The sequence below is a fragment of the Ammospiza nelsoni genome, chromosome 3 (genome assembly GCF_027579445.1).
Source record: "Ammospiza nelsoni isolate bAmmNel1 chromosome 3, bAmmNel1.pri, whole genome shotgun sequence".
Lineage (NCBI taxonomy): Eukaryota > Metazoa > Chordata > Aves > Passeriformes > Passerellidae > Ammospiza > Ammospiza nelsoni.
Window position 1 is genome coordinate 71,963,872 of NC_080635.1, and position 26,538 is coordinate 71,990,409.

Below are 26,538 nucleotides of genomic sequence, written 5' to 3' on the forward strand. Positions count from 1 at the left end.
GAGAGCAACACAAGCTGAGTGTGGACAAAACAGCAAAGCACTACATAAAAAAAATGTATTATTATACCTACAATGAAAAGCCTGAAGATTTCAGACTCTGCAGTGAAATGTGTAATATTATAATCTATAAAAGCAAATACTGAGATGGTGCATACATTGCATAACTCACAGGGACTGCTGTAGACCAGACTCTGCTCCATCCCAGGTCACACTATCTTTCATTATCTCAGCATGTGTAACTGAAAAAGCAGCATCTATATGAGTAATTTACTATGTGAAGTCAATAAAAATCTGTTCCTAGCAATCAAATGGCAAAAATATTCAAACCACAGTATCAAAGGGTGTTTTTCTGTGGAAAAAAATAATCAATGTCCTGTTCAATTTCAAAACTTCAGAGAAAATACAGTTCAGTGTTGAATGGAATGAAATATTTTGCTTTAAAAATAATAAAAAGAAAAGGGTTATGTTCATCTGAAATGTTACATTCTAGAAAGACTTCATTACTTGGCTTTCCAATTACCAATTTAAATCTATTTAAAATACAGCTTGGATGAGATCTAAGGGGTTCTTGAGCACCACCACCTTTCCAATTACATAATACTTTAAAATATTGTTTAGCTACATCCAAGGTAAAAGACACCAGAGTTATTAAGAAGAAAACATAAAAGGAAAACAGAGAAGTTTAAATTCATAAGAAGCTTGCTGAAGGGGAGGCATATCAGATAAAATCCAAGTGTCCACACAGCCCAACCAGACAAAAGAAAGGCAGAACTGAGCTAAAATTTGGATCAAAGAAGCTGAGAATTATGTGAGAGGGATACAGTTATCTAGCCCAAAATAATCATTCACCCAGAGACTTGGGTATTCTACATTGCTTTTAAAAATAATAGAACAGATCTTCCCTGAGCAGGTAGCATGCCTCACTCTGTAATCCATAAGATCTAATGTTATGGCATGTGTAAACATTCAATTCATTTGAGTTGCTGCTTTGATTTTCCCATTTTGCACAAAGAAAAAAAAAAAAAAAAAAAAAGGCTTGTGGCAGTTATTTTCTCTCTGTTTTTGGAATCATTTTAATGCTTACACACGGATCTGCTGATTTACTGGCTGTCTGCACAGGGAGTTTCAGTGATCCTGCTCACAAGGGCAGCAATCATCCAGGACACTGGGTCTTTGGAAATCATTCATCAGACTTTTACATATTCTGGCTGTTTGTGTCATAAAACACTTGTCAAGAAAAAAGGGAATAAAATGGGAAATTACAGCTATTATAATATTTACTGTATCAAAAGTCTAAGACAGCCATAACAATTCTGGTAATTCAATTCCTGATCTATACATATTTCTGTAATTTTTGTGTGCTTTGCCCTCCTCAGTCACAACATCACCTGTATGCCCTGGTGTTTGCCTTCTAGCAGGAGGATTAAATACTGCCTTCTGTCCCTATGGATCCTCACTTTCTTACTTGCTGTTCACAGTCTTCTTGGAGAGGTGATCACACATTTCAAAACCCAGTGGGGTTGCTATTCAGCAGCCAACTCTCCAGGAAGAAAAACCAACCCACATATAAATTTTTGCACAGCTTACAAATGACCCAGTGAGCCCTTCTGTGATCTGCCTTTAGTACTAAGGTGCCTTCCACAACTCAAACAGCCTTTCCTGCAAAAATCTGAGCATCTGACTGGAGATTATGACACCAGACTCCAAGAGAGCAAATCTCAAATTAACATTTTGCTAAACAGTTTCACAAGCACATCTTCCATCAGTGTTTCCCAAGGGTTTAAAAGAAAGAAGCACGATTCAAAAAGAAAGAAAAGGTGATTTATAAACCACATGCATTTGGATCGCAACACTGCATTAAGCAGAGAAGTAATTCTGGAGCAAATATAACAGTCTGCTTCTATGCAGGTGTAATATTTTTTTACCTCTCTTACACCAAATTATGTGTTTAATAGAGGCACAGTGCACCCTGCAAGCAGCCAGAACTCCAGCAGTGTTTAGTTGCATCTCTTTTCCCAAACTCCTTTGGAGGACCATGAAACCTAAATAGTGGTGCATTGCAGATTGTCATTTTTAGCTGCTGCAATACCCTGTCTTGTTTTGGTCCCTACTGCCAGATGACATCATCTTGTAGCAACTTTTTCAGTGGAGCAGCCAATGCTGCTATTCCCAGGATATTGTTGACTAGAAATCCAACAATAGCATATTTTCTTTTTGTTTTTTTTTTTTTTTTTTTAGTCTTCCTGCTGCAAGTATGAGACTGAAGGATGCAAAGGAAGAGGAAATTACAGAATCATATCAGCAAGGAAGATCACAGGAAGCCCTGTGATCTTGTGCAGTGATGCACTTACTGCTGTAGTGCAGCCTGAAGGTTGATCATATCTATACCCAATAAACACATGAACAGTATCAATTCCTCAGAGCTGGTGCATGTGTGGATACATAAAATTCTATTTTCTCACAGCACCTTGAGCTTTGTGTCATGTTCTCTGCCTAGTAATCTAATAATGGCTGGAGGTGAAGCCCTAGCAGGGAAAAGAAAAAAAAACAAACAACAAAATGCAGAAAGGTCATTTGCCATGCTGCAAAGACAATTTCTGCTGCAAATGTTTCACAGGCTGAAGAGCATGACATCTGGCTGCCATGTAACACAGAGTTATAAGGCAAGATAAATTTGTCTTGGCCTCCACAAGTCTGAATTTTAGGGATGCACTGTGCATGTTCAAATCAAATACCAAACTTCCTCTGGGTGAGCTCCAAGATCTATGTTGACTCTTGGTATTGCTTAATAAAAAGGAGAGGAGGATTTAATCTACAGTTTTTTGTTGGGGTTTTCTGTTGTTGTTTTTTTTTAAAGTCTAATGCTTTGCACAGCCATTAAAAGGATACAGAGTTTCACACATGACATGAAGCTGACACTGAGTATTTCTAGTAATGGCACAATTATGTTTTTACTCTAAGGCAGACAGACTCCATCCCAGTGACTGGGAGAACATGTTATCTGATCCCTAATTGGTTTAACAGTCCATAGAACCTTTTTAGGCTGGTGCCCAGATATGATCTTTATTTCTGTCTTTGTGGTGACAGTGCCACTCGACTGAGTGCCTTGGGCCACGTCTCTGTTTGGTTGCTTACGTCTCAAACATTTAGCTCAGAAGAGAACACAAATCAGTGCCACCTGTATTTTTAAGGTTACAGGAACATGGAACCCTTGTTCTGATCTTGTTCAGAGCAGTTTCACATCCTGTTGGTTCTGCTGAAGTGTTACAGAATGCAAAGCAGGGGCTCTGTTTTTTATCTGCTTCAGGAGCCTTTGTGGAGATTAGGAAGTGTTGCTCTGCTCTCTCCCACCTTGCTATCTGGACACAGAAGTTCTATGCCACCTTGCTATCTGCACACAAAAGGTCAGGTTTCAAGCTGGGGTAAATCAATTGAACCTCAAAAAGGTCAATAGAGCAATGTGAGCTCATACTGGCTGAGGAGAAATTCTCACTGAGCCATTCCAGAGATATGAGACTTGGGATACAGGCTTTTCCCACCATACAGTCTGCTATAGATATTTTTTACTCTCCTACATGGTTTCCCTAGCTGCCTGGATAGTCTATACAATTTCTTGCTAATTTTTTTTTCTCACTTATTGTATTTAAAGACAATTTGCCTTCCTGGAAGCCAGAAAATAAACACATTGTAAACCTTGCACCACAAAGATTTTCTAACATGGAATTACTCTGCTAGACCCAGGACCAATAAACCTTGGTATTACAAAAGACACAGTGAGAATATCTGCCCCCAAATCATCCTTAACAGTAAGAAACATTTTCTTCACTTGTACCAAGAGTCTACTGAGAGGGTAAGAAGGAGAAATGATAGAGCTTCTCCCAGTGTCCTTGCACATACATTTTGAAAGGACCAGAATACAAGAGAGATATTTGGGTTTTCATTTGTGTGAAGAAAAAAAGAGATGTGTATGAGACTCAAAAATAGCTCAGCTTCAACAGTTTTTACTGCAACAGCAGAACATGACATAAAAATTAGTGTGTTGGCTGAGCACAGAATAAAATGAACATGTTTCATTACCTTTAGATAATGACTATTTTATTTTGTTTTATCACAAATTCAAAGAAAATTGAGCCAGGTTTATTTTGGCTGGTTTGCTGCATTGGTGTGACTGCTAAATATAGGTAAATCAAACTAGAGCTCCCTACTCAAGTTTGACCCTATTAATAGAAATATGCATGACCCCGAGACACTCCTACATTAGTTAGTCTGAGTCAGGGCAGACTCCCTGACTCATCCAAATTGCATTTCTCATTTTGGGTAACAGTGGCATGGATGTTACAGGAGGGCAGTAAGCGATACTTGTATTAACACCTTCATTTTTGGAAATTTGGTGTGCCTGCTACGAGCAGCTTGAGGAAGGAAGGCAATAAATAAATAAACCAAACTCTGTCTTGTATAGAGAGACAGCCATCCTTCCCCTGTGGGTAGGGAAAGTGTCAAGGAACAAATTAGATAGTGGGTACAACAGGAACAAAACCCCTCTATCATGCTGTTTGCTTGCACCAGAACATGCCATTAAATGTGTATGTCTTGGGGAAATGCCAACCTGCCCCCAGGAAAATCTGGCTCATCTCGAGAAGAGTCATCATTTACTACTGGGAAAAAAAAAGAAGGAGCAGGGGTAGTGAGAGGCTAAGACGATCAGGTTTAACTTTCACTGGCCTGAATCCAAATATGCAAGCACAGGCTTAAGAGAACTTTCTACTGATGTCTCTGTGCCAACAATAGATGTGGACAGGACAAATATTTACAGAGCAAAAGTGGAGGGAGACTAAATGGGGTGACCAGACCCTGGCTGAAAAGGTTATTGCAGTGCTCAGGCCCCAGTGAGTGCAGATGGGACAGGAGGGGGTCAACACCACAAGATGTCTGTGCACACATCCATGGCCAGCTCCCTTCCCTGGGGATTAACAGCAGCACAGCCACACTACACATCCTACAGAACCACCACCTCGCTCTGGAGTGAGCCCAGGCAAGGCTGCCCACGGGCTAAAACGTGTTCAAAACAAACAAAATGGTCCTGGAGACCCGCTGGAGGCATTGACTCGTGCTCCACACCCTGAATGCTCTCTTTGTGCATCTCTCTGAGGCCACCTCACCCTATAAGGCTCTCGCCTCAACACCCAAACATTGTTGTAACATTACAGAAAATGAGTTATGAAATGGATAATTTGGCTGAGAGATGCCTCTCACTTTGCCTTTGAAAACATAAAGTAAATACCATAGTAATAAATGCATGTATCTGACCGTGTCCCTTCCTCTTTGTTGTTCATCTTCCTCAGCTGTCTGAGAATGAGAGTATCTCCTAATCCATTTTTTGCACAGTTAAGCACAATGGAGCTCTTGAATGATTCTACAATACAAACATAATCAAATTCTCCTTTTGCTGTTCCAGGAAACGATGACAATATTATTAAAAAAATAATAACTCTACAGTAGTGGGGAGGACATTTGAGACCAAAACTTTGTCCAAAAGCATCTGCATTGAAAGCAACCAAAGAACCTTTAAAATGGTTGTTTGGTTGTGATAACTGGTTAGCTCATTCCTTATTTTTCCAGAGCTAAATGTGTCACTCACCCTGAAGCGTAGTTTATCACTGTGAATAAATTCAATCTGCAGATCTTCCTGAATATTTTTGTCTGAAACCCAAGAAGGACCACTGGCTGATCACTGCAGGATGAATCTTTAGCAAGCAGAACTGTGAAATAAATAGCCACATCCTGAAGCATCTGATTACAGGGCTATAACTACATTATTTTCAACCATTTCAAAAGCAATTACTCCCCTTCTTCCTACAGACCCATGTTTACTGGAATAACTGGAAGCACTTTCAGAGATGCATGGAAAAATACAGAAATTGTCTGAAAAAGCAGTTATGTAATACAGGAGTAAACACAGTTCTCCAGCTGGATGTTAAATAGCGAACTATCTTCTGCTTCTCGATCACTTTGAGCTTTAATGCCTTAATGTCCAGATGTCCAAGGCATGCCCAGGTGTACAAATGAGTAATTTTCTATTTATCTTTTCTATTAAGAAAATAAAATCAACAGTTCAACTCCACAAATGTCACAAACTGCAGCAACATGCAGCTTTCAAGAAGGAGATGAACATCCTTCCTATGTAGCCCTAAGGAGACCCATGAAGCAAACTCAAGCTTGTGTCCTCACAGATAAAACACTCTTTACCTGCTGTGACTCTCACATTGCAATGCAGAGCAGCAGGAGGGTGTTCCTTGCAACTACTCTACTGTGCCCATCAAATTCCTTGCCTTTTCTCCCTCTGGCTTGCACATGCCAGAAATTAAAACAGGCATGTCCTGACCATCTGCAGGAGCTAAATCATGCATGGGACATTCTTGTCATCGGGTTCTCAGTCTGCCCAGAGTAAGATTAAATAGAAGATACGATAAACTGCCCCATGAGGCCAGCAGCAAGCTCTGGGATTGGCTCCAGAGCCAGGCTGAGACTTGTGAGTCGAGTGAAAGCTCCAGTGCACAGCCTGGATGCTGCTCCATGAGCACTTGGTGTGGAGCTGCCAGGAAGCAGCTCCCCAACATTGTGTGTGCATGTGGTATCCCTACTGCCAAGACAAATGTTATCATTCTCATTCTAATCCTAAAACCCTTCATTCTTTTCCTTCTGTTTTGAGCTCTGCTTCTGTTCTCCAGTCAGAAATCTCTAAGCAGGCGCTGACCTGTCTGATCCCAACTGGGGTCTGAGCCAACATGGATTAGCACCAGTGGAGAGCTACAAAATCAAGGCTGGGGCATGTCAAGGTCATGGATGTTTCCTCAGCTGAAATTGCTCTCTCTCTCCTTTGCAGCCATGTGCCATCTTTGACCTAACTGTGCAGCTTAGAGAGCTGTCTGTGCTCTGAGACTTGGGGCATTTCCACGTTGCATACCGGGGTCATCCCAAGGCTGCCCTCGGGATCAGACCTACTCTATAATCAGACAGTGAAATGCAAGTGCAACCCCGGGCACAGCCCAAGGGGCTCTGTCTAAGCCTGTCTGGCAGTTCAGTGCTCTGCCAGGCTGTGGGCAGGGGCAGGGGCAGTCTGCAGCATGCCTTGGGGCAAGCCTGTGATCAGGAGCTGTGGCTCACACACCTTCCTGCTCCCAGCCCTCGTCAGCTGCAATGTAGACACAGCCTGGGGTGCTGGAGAACAGGAACGTGCTTGTCCCCAGCCCAGCAGAGCCAACAGAGAAGCTGAACGTGCCACATCTCCTACACCTGTGACTCACACACATGTACATAACAGAAGGCAGTCAACATCTTTTCAACATCTCTATTAAATAAACTAGTAAGCACTTAAAATTGCAAGCCAAATGGGAGCAATCTTCATTTAATATGGCCAGACCCGTCTCCATGATTCATAACATCAAAAAGTCCAGCAAAAGCTGAGAAACACGCAGTGCTTGCTGCAGAGCCACTCACTCAATCTCTTTTAAACTGAAAATGTACACAAAATGCAGTAGGTAGTAACCAGATTAAAAATGGCACCCTAATCAGAATAGCAGAATGTAATATCTGGTCTCATACATGCTTTCTATGATATAAAAATGTTGGTTGAAAATACAAATTTCTCCCAACATCTCTGCAATGCTCACATCAACACACCCATGTCAGAAACAAAACACTAGTGACAAGTGGCACCGTTTTTATAATCACAGAATCATTTAAGATGGAAAAGACTTCTAAGATCATCAAGTCCAACCATTAACACTGCCAAGCATTTTTGCATGTAAACATGACATAAAGGGCAGATATTTGAAGATAATTAGGTGTCTAAAGATGTAGTAATCATACTGCAGGCATTTCAAATGCACCTGGGCATCAAACTCCTTTGATTTCAACACAGTTATTTTAGAAACTTTTCAACTCTGAATATTTTCTTACGTTTTCCCCAGACATTAAATGTAACTAGCACAAAGTTACAGTAATTACCATCACTTCAAAGCCCACACATCTCTTTTAAAAGTTTAACTTCCTAAGTTATGCAAAAGCATCTATGACATTTAACACTTACAAAAACCCCAACTCTTAAAAGTGAGGAAATGGACAAGTCAGAACATTGCAAAGTTCATGATGTCCACAGAGTAAAAAACATTTCTTTATATTATCCAGCATGAAGAACCTGCATTACATCACAGCAGGCAGCCATAATTCTAATACTGAAATTTCATATTGTTCTTCTCAGCTTTGGTGTGTATTGGGTAGTGGAATATGGGATATATCAGTTGATGTGTGTGTTAATCAGACATTTATCACTATTCATGCTTGTATTTTGATGGGGTATTCATAAATACTAATTCTGAGTCAGCTTTGACCTGGCAATCCCCATGGAACAGCCTGACATCCTACTTGGCTGAACTTGCTCACAAGGCACATCCATCGTTTTAAACCTGAATGTATTTCTGCCCCTGTCAACCTGCTATCTCATTATCTCACTATTCACTCACAAAAGAAATGATGAATCATGAACACTGGGGTGCAGGGAACAAAATACACTCAATAAAATTAACCTCATTATGTCAGTTGTGAGTAGCACCATGGAAATCTCTGAGGGTTACTCCAACACAAGAAAAGAAGAATTGTGTTCTATTGAAAATAATGATGAACTGATACTTTGAGAAAAATCAGCAAAATCAGGGCTACAGGTGAACTTGCATTTGAGAAGTTTTGCTGTGTGACATTAACAGAGGAGAATTGTGACATCTTTCACAAAGCTTTTTTTGTGATTTGGTTTGATCGCTAGGTTTAGAAAATACACAAAGTAGGTGGAATTTATATTTAAACAGAAAAAAACTGTTACAAAATCAAGTGAAAAATCTTACACCCAAACTATCCACGGGGTGAGGCTGTATTTTACCAATAGCAAGAGGCCATCTATGTTATTCCTTGTCATGCCAATGATGCAGACCCACACTGGGAAAGGCATCAAGGTGCTCATTATCACCATGTACAGACTGCACCACTGCCACAAGCAATGCCCAGGAATTTGCAGGCAATCCCAGGATCCTGCTGTGTCCACACAGCCCCACCCATTACCAGTCCTCTCTATGTAGTCAGACTGCTACAGACCATCCAGTGACCCCAGAATTTGCTCCCAAACCACCTCCAGTGTTAGCATGACTTAAAAATCAAGGTGAACTTCTGTGCAAGGTACACAGGGTATTCCAGGTGGGATAATTTTATTTTGCAATCACTCTGTGGGGAATTTTTCCATGTTCTTTCTGGTGTGACTATTTTTCTTTTTCCCATACACGGATGTCTTTGAAGCATGCTTAAAGCCCAACCAGTGAACACTGCTTGCCACCGTTGGGTTTTCCTGTAACACGAGACAGTTCTGATGTGTGTGTGCCACAGAGAACCCCAAAACCACGTTCCCTGTGGGCAGGAACACACAGCAGAGTAAGAGTCAAAAAGCCCTGCTGCAAAACAGGGCAGAGCTGACAGGGTGCCAGGGCTTCAGATGGCCAATGGCCACTCCTGAGAACAGCTGCTGCAGAAACTTGCTTTGCCTGCACCAGGTTGGTAAGGCAGTGTTTTCCAGAAGAGTCAATCAAATGTTTTTAAAGAAGAACAAAGCAGTGGGATGTCAATTAAATGAGACGTGATGATTGCAAGGGGATTTATGCAAACAGTGTTTGTTACCCTGAGCAGCACAATGGCTTGTCAATCTTCCTGTGTGTTGCAGATTCCGTTGGAAAGGCTCACTTCTTGTAGGGGTTGCTGTTTCTGCTGGGCACATCTAGTACTTACCATTTTTTATAGAAAGAGCCATTGCAGCTGTCTGTTCCCAGCTTCAATCCCAGGTTTCTGCCCAGTAATCCCCACATCAAAGACATACCTTGAAGTCAGACACCCATCTGTTTCAATGCAGCTATTTTGGTTTTCATATACAATAAGCACTATCTAATAAAAATTGTATCAACCAAAGTGGTCTAAAAACATAATTGAGTCCTCTGACTAAGCATGGAAAATGACTTTGAAACATGATCTTACATTCTATAATTGACCAAGCATTTTTTAAAATATCCCTTTAATACACATCAATTACTTTTCTGAGAAGTGACCAGTTAAAGGATGTCCAGTGCAAGCTGATGATGAGCATGCAAATGGATGTAAATGGTTCCAGAGCTGTACCAGCTCATTCTTCACAGTAAGGTGTATCTTGTGCAAAGTGCTGACTGTCCTCTGGTGTCAGTGAATTCCACCCATGGGAGGGCACCCTTTTGGTGGTGCCAAGCATTAGGACAAGAGACAAAAGGCAGAATCTGATGCACAGAAAGTTCCACCTGCACATGAAGAAGAGCTTCTCTCCTGTGCTGTGACTGAGCACTGGAACAGACTGCCCAGAGAGCCTGTGGAGTCCCCCTCACTGGAGATATTCCAGAAATGTCTGAAACCAATCCTGTGCCATGTACTCTGGGATGACCCTGCTTGAGCAGGAAGTTGAACCAGATGAGCCACTGCAGTCCCTTCCAGCCTGACCCATTCTGAGATTCCCCTGGCCATCAGCCAGAAGCTGGAAAAGCAGGTAATAGCTTGATTGACACCATCTTTTAGTTGTCATTCATTTACATACAGGAAAAGGTATCAAAGATCCAGACACACAAAAAACGAAATGCAAAAGAAGAATAGTAACTGGCACGATCAAACCTAGGGAAGCAAATGAGTTCAAGTTCAAACATTGTTATGGGGGGAGTTGGACAAACTACCAGCCCAGCTCTAAGAATCCTGAATCTAGGAAGGATGGGAAGTCTCTGGGACTAATCTACACAAGGAAAACACCATTGAACAAGAATGCTACCAAAGCTTCCAAAATACATGACAAAAGTGCTAATTAATGCACCTATATGCCAGAAGTGATCCTTGCAATTTCTTCTTCTGACTTCCTACTTTAATGGAAGCTGCAGGATTTTCACTAAATAATTCCTGTTTGAATTAGAATCAATTAAAAGATTTCTCAGGGCGATGAAGTGATTGCAATTATTGATTGGTGTTAATTTATAAAGCAGAATTGCCAGTTCACATGTATTCCTTATTTTCAGGTGAACTTGAAAAAATTCATTTTCCAGCTATAATACCTTTATGTCTCTTGGTGAACTAACAAATCAATTCAATTGTCCTATCAATTTTTTATTCCCCATGTAAGTAGCAAACCATCCCTTAACCCCCACTGAATAAATTAGACATTTTTTATTCAGAAAGGTCTCCCAGTAGTTCTACCATCCTCATGTACCTTATCAGCATTGTGGACTACAGAAATGAGTGCACTGTTTTTGAAATACCTGTGTGAGATCTCTGGCTCCCCTCTCTTCTCCTCAGTGCTCCTGTTCATATAATCATGGATTGCAGTCAGCTTTTTGGCCAAAGAGCAGCTCAGAGTATGTGTTCAGTTGATAACCAACCACAACTCCCCAAGTCTGTCTCAAAGTCACTGTTTCACACGACAAAGTGCTCCTAAAGTGCACAGGAGTCAAACTTTGCTCTTCGACCTTCAAGTTTGTAGAGAGTTTAATAGCAAATGAAACAAATTATTTACTGGTGACAATATTAACTAATGATTCCTCTTACTGTGATTCAATGACCTATGTGATGAGAACATTTATTTAGGATGTCTCTGTTAATTTTTATCACCTTGATATCTTCCTCCACTGATAAAAACATCACAGTGGGGCTGACACCAGCCCATTTAAAGTCTACTGGAAAGCCCTCTATTGAATAAGCCAATTTTAGATCCACTGGCATGATTTTTTTGTATCTTTTTAAGTTTCTTATTCAGGGTGCCATGAATTCCTTGCAGACCATGATGGAAAACCTCATGATCCTCTGTAAACGTTATCCGGCCATCCACACACCAACTCCTTGAGAGCCAACTTGAAAAGATTTTCTGCCAATGACCCCAAAATTGCCTGTCAGTGTTTGAAAGGCATTTGGATGATGCCTTTAATAACACTCCATGATTTTTGGCCAGCTCTGAAGAGATCAGGCAGTTGGGTCAGATGATAGTTGTAGGTCCCTTCCAACTGAAATAGTCTATTCCATTTCTATGACATCCTAAATCAGAATTTTGTCACTATTACTCACCAAAAACACAGATGAGAAAGACCAGCTGAACAAGGTACAACACAGCATAATACATTTCAGAGCTGTAATACTGACACAAAGCAAGAGTCAGAATTTATTTTAAAATGTTTTGAACACTAAAAACCCACACTCAGTTGGACCTGAACTTTTTAACATTATAATCTAAGGCCTTCATACTGTCTTTATACTATGGCATACATACACCCATATTAGAGATGCCTTCCTTGAATACATCTAAAAAAGAGGAAAACAAATTGTAAACATCCTCCCTAATCCATCTTAAATGTATAAGTGTTGATCCTATATTTAAGCTAACACCATAATCTGTTGTATAAGATATGCATCACAGTTAAAAAAAATATGGTAAGCTGATTTTTTTTCCTAAGTTGTTTCCCCAGGTCTCTGGCAAACAGCAGGAGAAAAGCATCCATGGGTTGTGGCTTCTCCCCATAAAAATGTCCTAAATACCTTCCTCATATGAGGGGCCTGTCATCAAATCCATCCTCACTCAGCTAGGCCAAAAGAAGCATTTCTAGATTACCAAATGCTGCTTCACAAGGAGCAGTAAAAGGAAGGTTCAGCAAAACCATGTTTTCACTTTTCAGTCAGCCATGAATCTTTTGCAGGCACAAAAGTATCCCCATCATCTTGTGCAGCACTGTCACTACTTCAGTGTAAGGTGAGTTCTTTAAATACTTCACCCTGGTAGTGCCTTTGACATTCAAGTTAATACCTTCATCAGGATCTAATGTAGTTCTGATGAATCCTGCTCAGTGACAGGTTTATACAGGTTATGCTCAGAAGTTACCCTGGCTGGTGATAATGATTCATTTTCTGATAAGAAGCTAATTAGAAAGGCTTGAAATTTGCAAATGCTCAGCAGAAGGGCAAAGTACTTTCTTTAAAAGTCATGCACACTGTATTAGTAAATATATTTATAGCAAGAATTCTTTCCCCATGTATAGACCCTTGTCTTCCTAGTCCAAATGCTCTCATTGTGCACCACAGTCTTAGCCCTGGAATGGTTGTCCACCCACAACTAAATAACTGTACACCAAAAATGTTCTTTAGTACCAAGTTTCAAGAAGGAAATTTTTTGTCTTCTTTCTTGGGGAAAAAAAAAAGTCAAGCAAATTTATTCTGAGATCACTTCTATAAACAAATAACAGCAGCACTAGAGTCCTCACCACAGCAGTGTTATACATATGAACCATGCTAACCAGACAAATTTGTCCCAGCACATTATTGCAATGGAGAGATTCAGAGTTTGCTATGGGAGGGGCCCCAAACTGTGCACTACTGGGAAGCTGGACAGGGCAGAAAGGGGAGAAGGAAGCAGAAATAAACACTCCCTCTTGTCCCCACAGGCAAGTCTTCTTTACTCTTCTCTACAACCACCCCAGTGCTTTGGCTCCCTACAGCACTGCCAAACTCCAGGCCTCCTGCAGTGCCAGATCACAAGTGGCTGTTGATCTTTCCATCACCCTGCACTTCCATCCTGTTCTCCTGATGTCCTTCACAACCACGTCTTCCCTCCTTCCTTTTCTTTCACATCATATTTTCAGCCCAGTTCATAGTGCAGCCCGTGCAACATTTCTACACACAAGACAGAGTGATGCTGAGGCAGGAGGAAAGAGCTGGGAATGTCCCTGCATCCCCTGTTTCAGCCCTGTCTAATCACACTGTGGCACCTTCAGTGACTGTGACAAGCAATTATGCTGCAGCAAAAATAAATATTTTCAAATCAGGGCTGCACTCATGTGTTCTTTTGGATGAGCTGAAAATCTCCACTGCTTCATCCTCTGAGGGAGCAATCTGAAAACAAATCTCAGCTTAACGTACTGCTAGAATGTGCTTAAGAAGCTGCAAAACAAATAACACTGAAAACTAACAAAAACTTGCCTGTGACTAAACAAACATACTAGAAAATTCTTATAGAAGTCTATACAACTTGCGAAAGTATTGGGAAAAAAAAAATAGAAGAAGAAGGGTGGTCCTGTGCATAGTAAGAGGCCAACGGGAGGGTTGGAAGTGGAAGGGCACACTGGGGACATTAATTTATCCATGGTGTGCCAGACAGTGTCCGGTTCCTCTTGGATGTCAGGCTTCCCAACATCAAAACCAGAGAACACTTTGCATTTGTCTGACTTTTATCAGCTGACACCCTCTTGGCCTGTATTGTACAGCAGTTTCTCAAGGGAAAAAGAAGAGCTAAGATAAGTATTGCCCTGGTGGCCCCTGCTCTTTCAACACAGCTACTTGTCCACAAGACGTACAGAGGTGTCCAAAAGCTCAAGTGAAGGTGGCAGGCACTGAAGACTGGGAGCTATTCTTATCTCACTGCCCTCTATAAACACAATGGCCAACCATGTCTCCTACAGCCTCATACAGCTGTCAGCATCTAAATGCTTTGTAGCCTCCAAATGGGCCAGTCCTGCAGTGACAGGCTGAATAATAGAAAGATTACAGGTTGTGTAGCTCCATTACAGTATGGAGGTGCTTTGCAATCAGTCAATGTTTCTTTTCACACTCCTGCAGGGAAAAATCCCAGCCCAAGTTTTTATTGCTCTTTTGCTGTAAGGAAAATAATTTCTCAGCTCTCCATCACCTCTGGTCCCCGGGTTTATAGCTCCACACTCCCTCAGGTCCAGGCTACTTTGTTTCCTATTGTTTTCCCAAATGCTTTAGAAACTTTTGAATATGAAGAGGAGCTTTGAATGTGCTACAATAGCAAGTTTTAGAAAAGCACTTCAGAAATGGTTTTGCAGTTTTAAGAAATCAATGTACTGCAAGCTTTAGTTACTTTATGAAACACAGTGAATCGTTACAATCAAGTCCCCTGTTCTTTACAGCAGGGAAGGACTGAGCCCTTATTCTGTTTACAGTGCTTACATAACCAATCAAATCTAGACTGGTTAGAGAAAGAGAAAACCTAATAAAAACTAAAGTATATAGTGGTTTTCCACAATTTATCTTAATTTAAATAGTTTGTTCTCAAAAGACAAACACTTTTTTGAGGTCTGGAAAAAAAATTAACAGGTCTTCTACAGAGCTGGTATGCCCTATATATAATATATATAGGTGGGTAATGCAATAGATAAGTGGGAAGGTAAATATAGTAGATAAGGAATTTAAAAGCCCATGAATTTTTAGCCTCAACTTTTCTAGAGGCTGACTTTGTGCCCTAGACACAGCACTTCCCTTCTGAATGTCCCTGTCTTTTAAAGGGGAGTAAACAAAAAAAGGTCTTCCTTTTCCAAAGCAACTTATGAATTAAGTGAGTAGCTCTTTGATCAGATTCAGTTTTCTAAGTTGTCTACAGGGGACTAATGATGGCAGTTCTTCATGACTGTATCAAGTCCAAATTTGCATTTGACTCATACACATTTAAAACTCCCACACTCTCAGCCAGGGACTGCAAAAAATATTGAAAATGAGATGAGCTTTATAGTAGGTTTCACAAAGAACAAGTCTTAATGGCACAGGTAAGGATCATTTTGTAATGAGGCATTTCCACCCTGTTCCAATGACTTTTAGACATCTCTTCCTACAGTTAGAGGCCCTGGAAGTCCTCAGTGTTAAGACATAAAAGGTCAGGACTCTTGAGTTCCAGGCAGGAAAAGGTAGGACACGACAAAATGGGCACAGTCAGATGACAGCCCTCAGCTGGGCTCTGCAGGAGCACTGCCCACTGACTCAGCAAGCATCTGAACCTGTCCCTGCTATTTATTTGACTGAAGATGAGGTGCAAATGATGGCAGAAGAAATCCAAAGGGCAGAATAAACTGAAAGCTATCAATGGGGCTGTCTGTGTTCTCCCAAATCTCCCCTGACAGAGTGGGACAGACATGGCCATAGTTTTCCAGAGCTGTTGCCAGCTGGCCACTGAGAGACACAAGGGTGTGGGGAGCTGTCACCCAGGCAGAGTGACAGAGGAGCAGCTCCTGCTCTCATCACTGGACAGACACTGCCAGAGAGTGACCTCAAGCACAAGCCAAGGTCAGGTGTTTCAGCATGACACTGCAGAAAAGCATTCATCTCTGTGAATGGCCTATGGAGCCCTACAGAGAAGGATTTTGAGGCACTGGTGGATGAACTGCTGGACATGACCTGTTAATGTGTGCTTTTAGCCCAGAAACCAAACACACCCTGAGCTGCATCAAAAGCTTTTTGGCTTTTTCACCAAAATTGCAGCTTTTACAAATAAGATAATTTATTTCATTTCTTCAAGCTGAAAATTGTAGGTTCCAGTCCGAAAATGGCAACACTTGATGATGATGCCTCAGGAACTTGTCCACTGTGGGACTCACCTTCTGTTTTCTTTTATGTACTCTAGATATGGCTACATTTCACTTCCAAAAGTATGATGTGCTCCTGTCTTCTTGAAATCCCTGCCTGTAGTAAAACCAGAAATTTATCCATAGAAGAGAACAAAAATGTAAGTTCCCATAAAACTGCAATCCCTATATAGTATTTTAGTGTAATTTCCAAACAACTACATGTTTGGTTTCTGTTTGGGTTAGATTTTTTTCTAACACAGTGTAAAAAATTTCAACACAGAGCTGCTACTTTCAAAGCTGCAACAGCAGCAACTTCAACAAGTAAGGAAGTAACAAAATATATATTCAGTTCTATCTTAAAGACTAGATAATGCCAATGTATCTGGGACTGTCTTTTTTTGTAGCAATCACCGATTGGAAAATTAACCACTCAGGTGTTAGGTCTCTTCTGCTGTCCAGCAGGAAACCACCTTCAAAAAACAAGTTTTCCATTTGTAACTGAGAAAAAAAAGTAAGAGAAGACAATCTTGCTAAATCAAGGTTGTCACATCATTAAATGTGCAAAGGGAAGTGAATTAGAGCAGGAAGAGACAACTAAGAACCAAATAACTAAGCAGGATTAAATGGAAAAGATCTGGAAGGAGTAACCACACTTGGGATATCATAAAATGAGACAGAGGGAGATCAACAAATCAAATGTACCTCACAACCACTGCTGTAACCCTGAGTTTCAGAAGTCCCAGGGTGTTGGATGGGAGAGAAAGGACTACACTGCCTAAGTACATGGATCTGCCTTGGCTACAAAGATGCTCTGGCTCTGTCTGATGACGCCACAGCTACAACATTTAAGATCCCTCATGCTGAGTGATGTGCAAGGGAGTACAAGATTCTGCAGCCAGCAGTCTTGTGGGGAAAAAAAAATTAAGGAAGATTTACAGCGCCCTTGAGTAAGTAAAGCTAAATAATACGTCTCAACTGAGAGATGTTGCTTTCAATATAAAGCCCCCCCAGCCCCTGGCCCTGGTTCAGCAAGACTCAGCAGAACTCCTGCCAACACCAAGCTGCTGCTGCTGCTGCTTCCCGCGGCAGAGCGCACGTCCTCCAAGGCCACCTGCTCCGCTCTTCCCAGAGCCAAAACGGGGACCATGTGAGCTCCTTGGCAATGCCCTCCCCAGGGATCTCCCACACACATCCCTGCAGCACTTGGACCAACACAGAGTGCTGGAAGGCTGCAGAGATCTCTGGCTGCACAGCATGTGCTCAGGTAATGCCCTGGGATGTGGGGTGTTACACACAGCCCCGCCATGGATCCACTGCGCAGGGATGACACCACGTGCTGAACAACTGAGAAAATCTTCCCCCTTCCACACTCCCTGCCCAGCTGAGCTGCCTGACCTAGGAACAGTATTAAGCTCTTTATCTAATCAATAGAAAGAGAGGCATGTCCACAACCTAATTGTTCAGGTAACCCAAGGTAACTAAGCTCTCAATTTAGACTTCTTAATTAGGTAAATACGGTGATGTCAGTTCTACTTTGTCAATAAAGGGAGACAAGCCTATCACTGGTGTCAGCTGATAAGAACTTCCCTTTGGCTGATGTAGGATCATTTGTACATTTTACACTAACACACACTATTCATTGCACAGTTTTTTCAACAACTCTTTGATTTTTGGCTGCATAAATTACTAGAAAATGATGTCATTCTTGTAAGGACCTGGAATTCTGATGATCAAGAATTGATGCAAATCTTTCAGGTCTAAGTCCTAAAATACAGGTATGAGCTGTAAGCAGGGCACACTGCAATCACTCAAACTAAGTGGAAAGAGGTTCCAGAATACCTTGTTTGAAACAGCAATCTAATTGTCTAAAAGATGGCACTTTTTTGGATCAGCTCTGAGCTTTTAAAAACTTGATGAACAGAGGCTATTAGTTCTCTGGTACTTTAGATAATCTGCTTTGTGGCCTTTTTTTTTTTAAATATCGCAAAATTCACTTTCTCGAGGCTTTTGTGAGGCAGGAGTAGGAAGTTTAATTATTCACTAGCAGTTTCATTTCTGTGCACAATGGGAAGGGAGCATGATGCTACAATCCCACCATGAAAGAAAATCCTGTAAAGGCTAGCAAGTGCTCCAAAATCGAAGGTAGCAGTCACCAAATCACTCAGCACATCTCATGCTGACAGAGAAGTCTCTGTCAGGGGAGAAAGTATATGCTATCTTGAAGAAATCTATTTATAATCCTCTTTACTCTGCAAGAATTAAACTCCTCCTGTCTTCTTCCCAAACGAATACAAGACAGTGGTCATGGGCAATCCTGGACCCATCCCTTTCTTTGCCCAAAGCCCATCAGCAGCAGTCCAAACAACACCTCAGTGCCATGGGGAGCACCCTTAAGGGGAGAAACTTCCAATTCTTAGTCAAACCAAGGCTTCACAGCTGAGGTTGCCAGTAAGAACACAGTTGAAATAGTTCAAGGTCCTTTTCTGATTCACCTATCCACATTAAATAACATCTAACACCACAAGTGATTTCAGTGAACCAATGGGCACCATACATTGCAACACAGCAAAGGAGGAACAACTGGGAAATTTGAGTTTATTACACTGATCCTTTTCCATCAGGCAACAATCTGGTGTGTGCAGTTTAAACTCACTCACTCTGCCACTGAAGCTGCTACTTTTTCTCTTTTAAATCTCTGAATCTTTTTATTCATCAAATCACTTTTTCACATCAATAACCTCTTACAGTGAGTCCCACTGTACTTTCAAACATTAATTGCATGACAATTTTGAGAGGCACAGTCCCTTTTCCCATCAAATTTACAAAATGAAAGAGCAAGTAATATGCCTGACATCAGTCACTAAGCTGGCAGCAAAATGTGTAGGAGAAATATCTTCTGCTCAGACTTTTGCTTCTGGACTCTGACCACTATTATGACTATCGGCCAAAGTCACTGCTAAAATACTTCCAGGGATAACTAATCTATAATTAAATAAGCAGAGATAAGAATTTTTATCTCTTTACTGACAGAGTTTAAGACTTGCAGATTGTTTCTAAGGGGCAGCAAAAGACCAAATTCCTCAGGGAGGACTAAAACTACTTTTTATGATCCACTAACGAAAAAAGATGTTTCTAAGTGCTTAGTTGCCACCAAGATCTCCACAGAAGTAAAAGGCTTTCATACTTTTAAACCAGGGCACTAAATAAAAAAGAAAAAAAAAACCACAAAAATTTGGCAGTCACCAAAAGATGGACAGACATCACACTCCTCTGTTATATTGTATCTTGGGAACATGCTTGATTAAAGAATTAAATTCCTTCTAGGCAAGCAAGATTTAGCTGGCTTTAAATCAAGGTTCAATTATAATGTCTGTTACAATACAATCCTTATTAATGATAATTCTAATTGCAGTGTTCACTATCCTCTTCCAAACCCAGCTAGACAGCCTCCTGGAGACAAAGAATTTTGATTAAATGCCTTACTTAGTTCAATTTTCCTCTCAGCTACACATGCAGAGCTCCAAACTGAAGTAGCACAGATGTTTCTGAAAGTGGGGCCAGAGAAACAACATCCTCCTGTACTCACCTGGCACAAATGCTTGCACAAGGCTGATGTTCATCCAGTCATGCTCATAAGACAGATGACACTGTAAAGTTACTCTGAATTTACCTCAGTCTTTTTGAGAGTATGTCACTATAGACAAATCTCTGGCTATTACCATGTACACTTAAGGCTGAGTTGATTTTGATCCAAGAAAAACAGGTAGATCATTTTGGCAAGGATTATTTCAAGGGAATTGCATTACATTTCTATTGTGTTAAATGGAAAATAGTGTTTTTAATCATGATAAATCAAGCATATGCTATGAATTACTGTTCATCTATATCTATGCAGTATGCTTTTGTTATATAAAAGCTTTCAGCTTCACAGACGTAACCATAATTCTCAACACTACACCACTGCCAAAGCTAAAGAAACAATATAAAGTAATTCTGGCAATATATGGGAAAAGAAGATGATACAAATTTGTCCTCATACCACTAGGAAAAGAACAATTAATCATTTGTTCTGCTTTAAATAAAAGCCTGCTTCCTAAACCAGAATGAATTTGTACAGCTCAGCTGCAGCAAATGGAATAGTATTCATTTATTTCAATGTGGAATTTCACTTCACGCATTAAAACAATAATAAAAAAGCAATTTCTCAGTATATAAACTTTGAAGTGAAGAGGGAGGTTCTGGGCTCTTCCCTCTGTGATCCAGGACATGTGGGAATGGTTCCAAGCTGCTCCAGGGGAGGTTTAGACTGGACATTAGGCAGCATTTCTTCACTGAGTGGGGGGCCCACCACCACAGAAGTGGTTGATCCCCCAAATCAGTCAGTGTATAAAGGATTTGGACAATGACCTTCACTTTAACTTTTGGTCACCTCTGATGTTGTCAGGCAGTTGAAAGAGATTGTCATTTTAGGTCCCTTCCAACTGAAGTATTCTACTCTCTTGGAAATCTATTTAGTGCAATTTTGGGGCAATAATCCTACCTAAAACGTCTATGAAAAATCTTCTGAGAGAAGTCCAGTTTAATAAATAATTAATGATTTACTGTGGCTTTATAGTCTCACTCAAATAAATCAGTTCCAGCACACTAGAAACACTGGCTATCATCAGTTCCTTAAAATCAGAGTACTATAATCAGAGGAGAAAGATTAAGAGGTTAAGAATTTAGCTCTGCCACAAGCTACATGGGACAACACAAGAGAATGTCAACTCTGAATAACTTGGGAAAGAAGCTGCCCTCTCACTATCATGAGTAGATTTAGATCCAGTACACACAAAGCGGGTGTGAAGGCACATCATCATCCAGCAGGAAGGCAGAGAATGGGATTCAGCTTCCTGGAGGACAGGTTTTACCTCACAGTCCCCAGACAGAGCATATCCCTCCTCAGTGAAGGTTCTGTTGAGGGGCATTTCTAACTGAAAGTCACATTTTGTATCACATTCATAAATCTTTGAAAATTCTACACTGCTAATTCCCATTGCCAGCGTCAACAAATTTAAATCACAGGAATCAAAACTGCAGAAAATGCCTAAATTCCTTTTATGCACTCCAGGACTAATTAGTATGCTTGTACTACTGTCAGTGGTCCAATGTAACCTGAAGACCCAACCAAGATTATGTCACCATTACAGCAGGCATGAAGAAGGAGGCAGTTCATATCTCAAACTGCCTGCAATCTCTCTACAGGAGGCAGACAAAGTATAACTATCATTTTGCAGATGGAAAACAGAAGGAGTAAGCAGATTGCCAAACGCTTTGAGAAGCTTGCTCCAGGAAATCTGTGACAAAAAACATGACATAAACCAGTGCTGCTGCAAGTGCATGTCAGTGCCAGTGCTCTGCCTTATCTATTAATCCCATTACAGTAATATTGTGCAGGTAACTTTTGAGACTCAACAGGGATGCTGGATGCTAAGAAGAAATTATTATATTTGTTATATTTGTTAACAAAAATAAGAATACAGGAACCTGACCACATTTTTCCATCGTATACTAAGACTGGATTTGGTTTCATGTTCCATCACAGTCCCCTATGTAATGTTTTATAATTATCTGGATATCTATTTGTGTACTTAAATCAGACTGTGCAAAGCTGAAAAATTAGCAGTGATTTACAGGACCAAAATTAGGCACTAAGGCATCTTATGAAAGGGCAATTAGGTACTTCTGAAGGGTAATCCAAAAATCCTGCTCTAATTGTAAAGCAGCAGAGCATTACTCCTAAGGGGGGAAAAAAAAAATTAAAAACAATCTCCTTAAATGAAGAGGTCCTTTCTCAATTGCTCCCTAGTGAGGTTGCACCTTCACTCCTGCTGCCACTGGAACTTAGGTCTGTTCCTTCAGGCACCACGATGCTTTTGGGAATCACACCACACTGTACCCTGAGATTCTGTATCCAGTTGATCAAGCAGAGAATCAGGAAAAGCTGCCACATGTAACAGCCTAATAGATGGAGTGCTGACAGCTGAAGTGTAAAACTCAATCACAGTTCTCCTTCATCTTGAGGAGATTCCAGTTCTCACCTCCCACTCCTCCAGAACATGTAGGGTTGTCAGACTAGAAACTACCCTGCTGAATCTCTACCTTGGTGATGAAGCATAAAATCCTGGAGGACAAGCAGACAGAGCTCTAAAGCTTTGCCAAACACCTGGAGTCCCAGCCTTTGGTCCTCTCTTGACTTTTCCTGCATGGACCACCAAGACAAGTCATACAGACAGCTTACTCCTAAAAAAATGGAGGTTGCTCTGGGCCTTTTACTCCTGCCCTCACTCTCTGCCATCACTCTTCATCACATGGTAAATGCATGTCTACGAAAGCAAAGGCAAGAGGGGAAATAAGACACTACAGAGCCTCAAAGATTAAAAACTTGCTCTGGCAGAAGAGAACCCATTTTAGCCTCTCCTCTCCTTTTGAGACGGGAGTAATTAGTGGGCAGACAATGTTTTTTTCTGTGCATGCACAAAAAACCAGGACCCACCACGCTTGTGCTGAGGAGCTGTATCACCACAGCGTGTGTTGGTGTGAGAGCAGATGGGCCACTGCAAGGAGTTACATGGCCTGCCCAGCTGGCACCACCACATTGGAAAATCTTAGGATTAACAAAAAAGGTATTGAATTAATCCCCAAAGACAGGGATTGTACTACAACTCCTTCCATATCCCTGCATGAGTGTCTGCAACAAATACTCACCCTCTTGCCTGCTCCTTTCCTTGCCCATGGCTCCTGCACTCTTCACTGCTAGGTGTCCCAAGCTAGACTGAAGGGAGTGGGAAATTTCAGCTTTCTTCTCCCCAGGAATGTAATGGTTGCAGTTCAGGCTGTGGCAGGCAGAGTTATAACCCTCTACTATTGCAAGAGCCAGCTGGGGATAGGTTTACCATGCCTGAAACAACTCATTCAGTTATTCACACCAAATGGGCTCCCACAGGCCGTGGTTTTGGCTCTCTGCTCTGCTTGATCCTGGATTCAGAGCTGTGCTCCAAGCACTCCAGTGAGGTCAGGCTTTTCTGGGGATGCAAACAATCTCTGGATCCTGATGGAGTCAGTCAGTGCGTGGTTCCCCCATCTCCCATAACACAACACAGGTATCTGTGCCCAGCTCCAGAGTGCCACATCAGCTGGATATGGAGATCACTTGAGAGTTATACATGCTATACAGTACTAAGCAGCTCTGAAAAGCAGCATTTCTGGATTATTTCTGGATCATTTCTGGATCTAAGTATCTTAGTTTTTCCTAGCTCCCATTTTAGGTGCCAAGGCAGAGGTTCTGCATTTCTCTGCAGACTTCCCTCTAACTTAACTATACAATTCCTAAAGCAGGACTCAGAGGAGTGTGGTGAGGATAAGTATTAAGCATATTGAATAAATAAGACAGAGATAATTCCAAGATAATTACCAGGCACATCCAGAATCTCATCAGTACAAAAAGAAACTGTACTGGATCCAGAAAAAACTGTTTTAAACTAAAACTCAACACTTACATGTCATCTTATACACATGCTTTATAGTCCACTGGAAGGAAACACTTTATCCACTACCCATGGGCTCAACTTAAAAACATCATCACCAAAGACTGCTGGCAGCAGCAGTGGAACTGAGGTGATGAGCTTCCCTGATATCTGTATCTGATGAGCTACCCTGATATCTCTGGGAGGCAAGAGAGGTTACATAGCACCAGCAGCAAGGTATATGGAAAAAGCACGGTGTACACTAGAGATTGATTTAATGAGTTTTTATAAAGTCTTTTATGTCAAAGCCAGCTTACAACAGCCTCATCTAAGACTCTACCTAATATCAATAGCAGTATGCAGCATCTTGTTATCTTTTCACATTTCACCATTCACACTCTCTGAAGTTATCCAGAAAAAATGTGCTTTGTGGGAGCCACCAGGCTCAATTTTTTTTGCCTATTTCAGTTCTGACATTTAAATTTATCTTGAACTAACTAGGGGTGGGAGGTGACAATTTTATTTCATAAAACCTTTTGAAGTTTGGACAGGAAGAGAAACATCTTTAAGCATCTTCACAAAAATAATTTCAAAGCACCTATTTTCATATCTAAGCTACAGAGAAATGCCTGTAAGAGCTGAGACTGGAATGGGAGACCCATGTGTTTAATATCTTCTAATTCAAACTAGAAATCCTCATTAGATCAAAATACTTTGAATATATAAACGCATATATGGGAGCTTAAACCCTGACAACCTCCACACCAAGCCAGTGCACTAACTCCCACACAACTTTCTGAATGGTGGTATTATTGAAATTATATAAAAGGTTTATTGAAAATACAAACAGGTTTATTTCATTAGTCATATTTATTGGAAAATGTTCCCATTTTGCTCCAGTTGTAGGAATCCAATACAAAGCTGAAGGAAAGCAACACTTACCAGAGAGAACTTTCCTATCATCCTGAACCCTAGAGGAAAACATTACCTCACTATCTAGGCCCAGATCAGAAGCTTCAATCCCTACATAACCTGCATGTTAGCTTCTTAAGGAAAATATCTCATAAAATGGCAGCTGCTGAAGTGAACTTGCCAGGTGGAGACTCGGACTGCAGAGATTTTTGCATCCCTTTGACAACTTACATAATTACACACAAAGCATAACACCATAAACTGATTTAAAGAACATTTTCTTCTTCAGCATAAGCAGCTGAATTAACCAGCTTACTACTTAAGATTAACACAAGTCCATAAAGCAGGTGTTTAAACAGACCTGGTATTGATCTCTTCAATCTGAATGAATTTTACTGCCAATACATGGACACATGCTTTTAAGATATATACAATTATTAATTGTCTGTGTCAAGACAAGAGGCTGTAAAAATATGAACCCAGAATTTTGACTGTTTCATGCTCAATTTCATTAGCTAATAAAATAGCTTAATGAATCAGGTCTGCAGCTTCTTCTGCAAAGCTCCCACCATTGAACGCTAGCCATGGCAAATGTGCCAGCAGGCACATCTACCTACTGTAGCCTGAACAGATCAGCTAGAAGCAAAACAGGCAGGAAACCCACCCAAACATTATACAATGGATTATGAGTGGTAGAACACAACAAAAGATACAACAGACATCAGAAATGGGAAATCACTCTTGATGTGAAGCAGAACATCCAGAACATGCCTTACCTGTGTAGTGCACCACACACGTCTGACCCTTCTTTGGAAATGTCCGTCCTGTCAAAATTGTAAAAGGTTAATCTTTTCTTTTCTCTGATTGACCTGGCTAGGCAAGTTTATCTTTTAAGAGGAAAATGCTGAACTGAGATCTGGTATTAGCCATTTGGTTACATCAGGATACCTGAGACATCCACATGACAGCTGTAGGTATGAGTGGCTCCTCATACAACTTGGAGCACAAGTCTTACAAGGAGTGCCTGAGGGAGCTGGGGGTGTTTGGCCTGGAGAAAAGGAGGCTCAGGGGGGACCTTATTGCTCTCTACAAATCCCTGACAGGAGGTTGTAGTGAAGTGGGGATCAGCCTCTTCTCCCAGACAAGTGGAGGGTAAAAGTGAAGGGAAATGGCCTCAAGTTGCACTGGGTTAGGTTTAGATTGGATATTGGGAAACATGTCTTCACAGAAAAGGTTGTAAAGCATTGGCTTGTAAAACATTGACTGCCCAGGCAAGTGGAGGAGTACAATCCTTTCCAGTGTTGAGAAAACACATGCATATGGCATCTGAAGACATCGTTTACTGGTGAACATGGTGGTGGTGCTAGGTTGATGGTTGGACTTGCTGATCTTGGAAGTCTCTTCCAACCTTAACAACTTCATGATTCTGTGACTATGTGTTACCAAATCACTAATATGCAAGACAGGAATGGGATGGTTTAGGGTAAAAGGTCCCAGTTTGGCTGCTGTTTAGCTCTTAGATAACTCTCCCTATATATGTGTGCATTACATATGCATTTACATCCTGTAAGTACAAAAAGACAGTCAAAACTTCATGGATTACAACTTTAAATATTCTCAGAATGTTTTTGCTATCATTTTTCAAATAAAGTCTCAGCCTGACATTGTGAGAAAATCCATTTGTA

General features: G+C 41.0%; 1 protein-coding gene across 2 annotated transcripts in view; it reads right to left on the bottom strand.

The window, feature by feature from the left end:
* Positions 1-26,538, bottom strand: part of FKBP1B (FKBP prolyl isomerase 1B) — a 44,221-nt gene that overhangs the window by 15,273 nt on the left and 2,410 nt on the right. The window contains exon 2 of one of the 2 annotated variants that reach the window (XM_059468338.1): positions 25,630-25,677. The exons of the other annotated variant lie outside the window; for it this stretch is intronic. Coding sequence (XP_059324321.1) covers positions 25,630-25,677 — 48 coding nt within the window. The remainder of the gene's footprint in view (positions 1-25,629; positions 25,678-26,538) is intronic. 2 annotated transcript variants of the gene reach the window in all.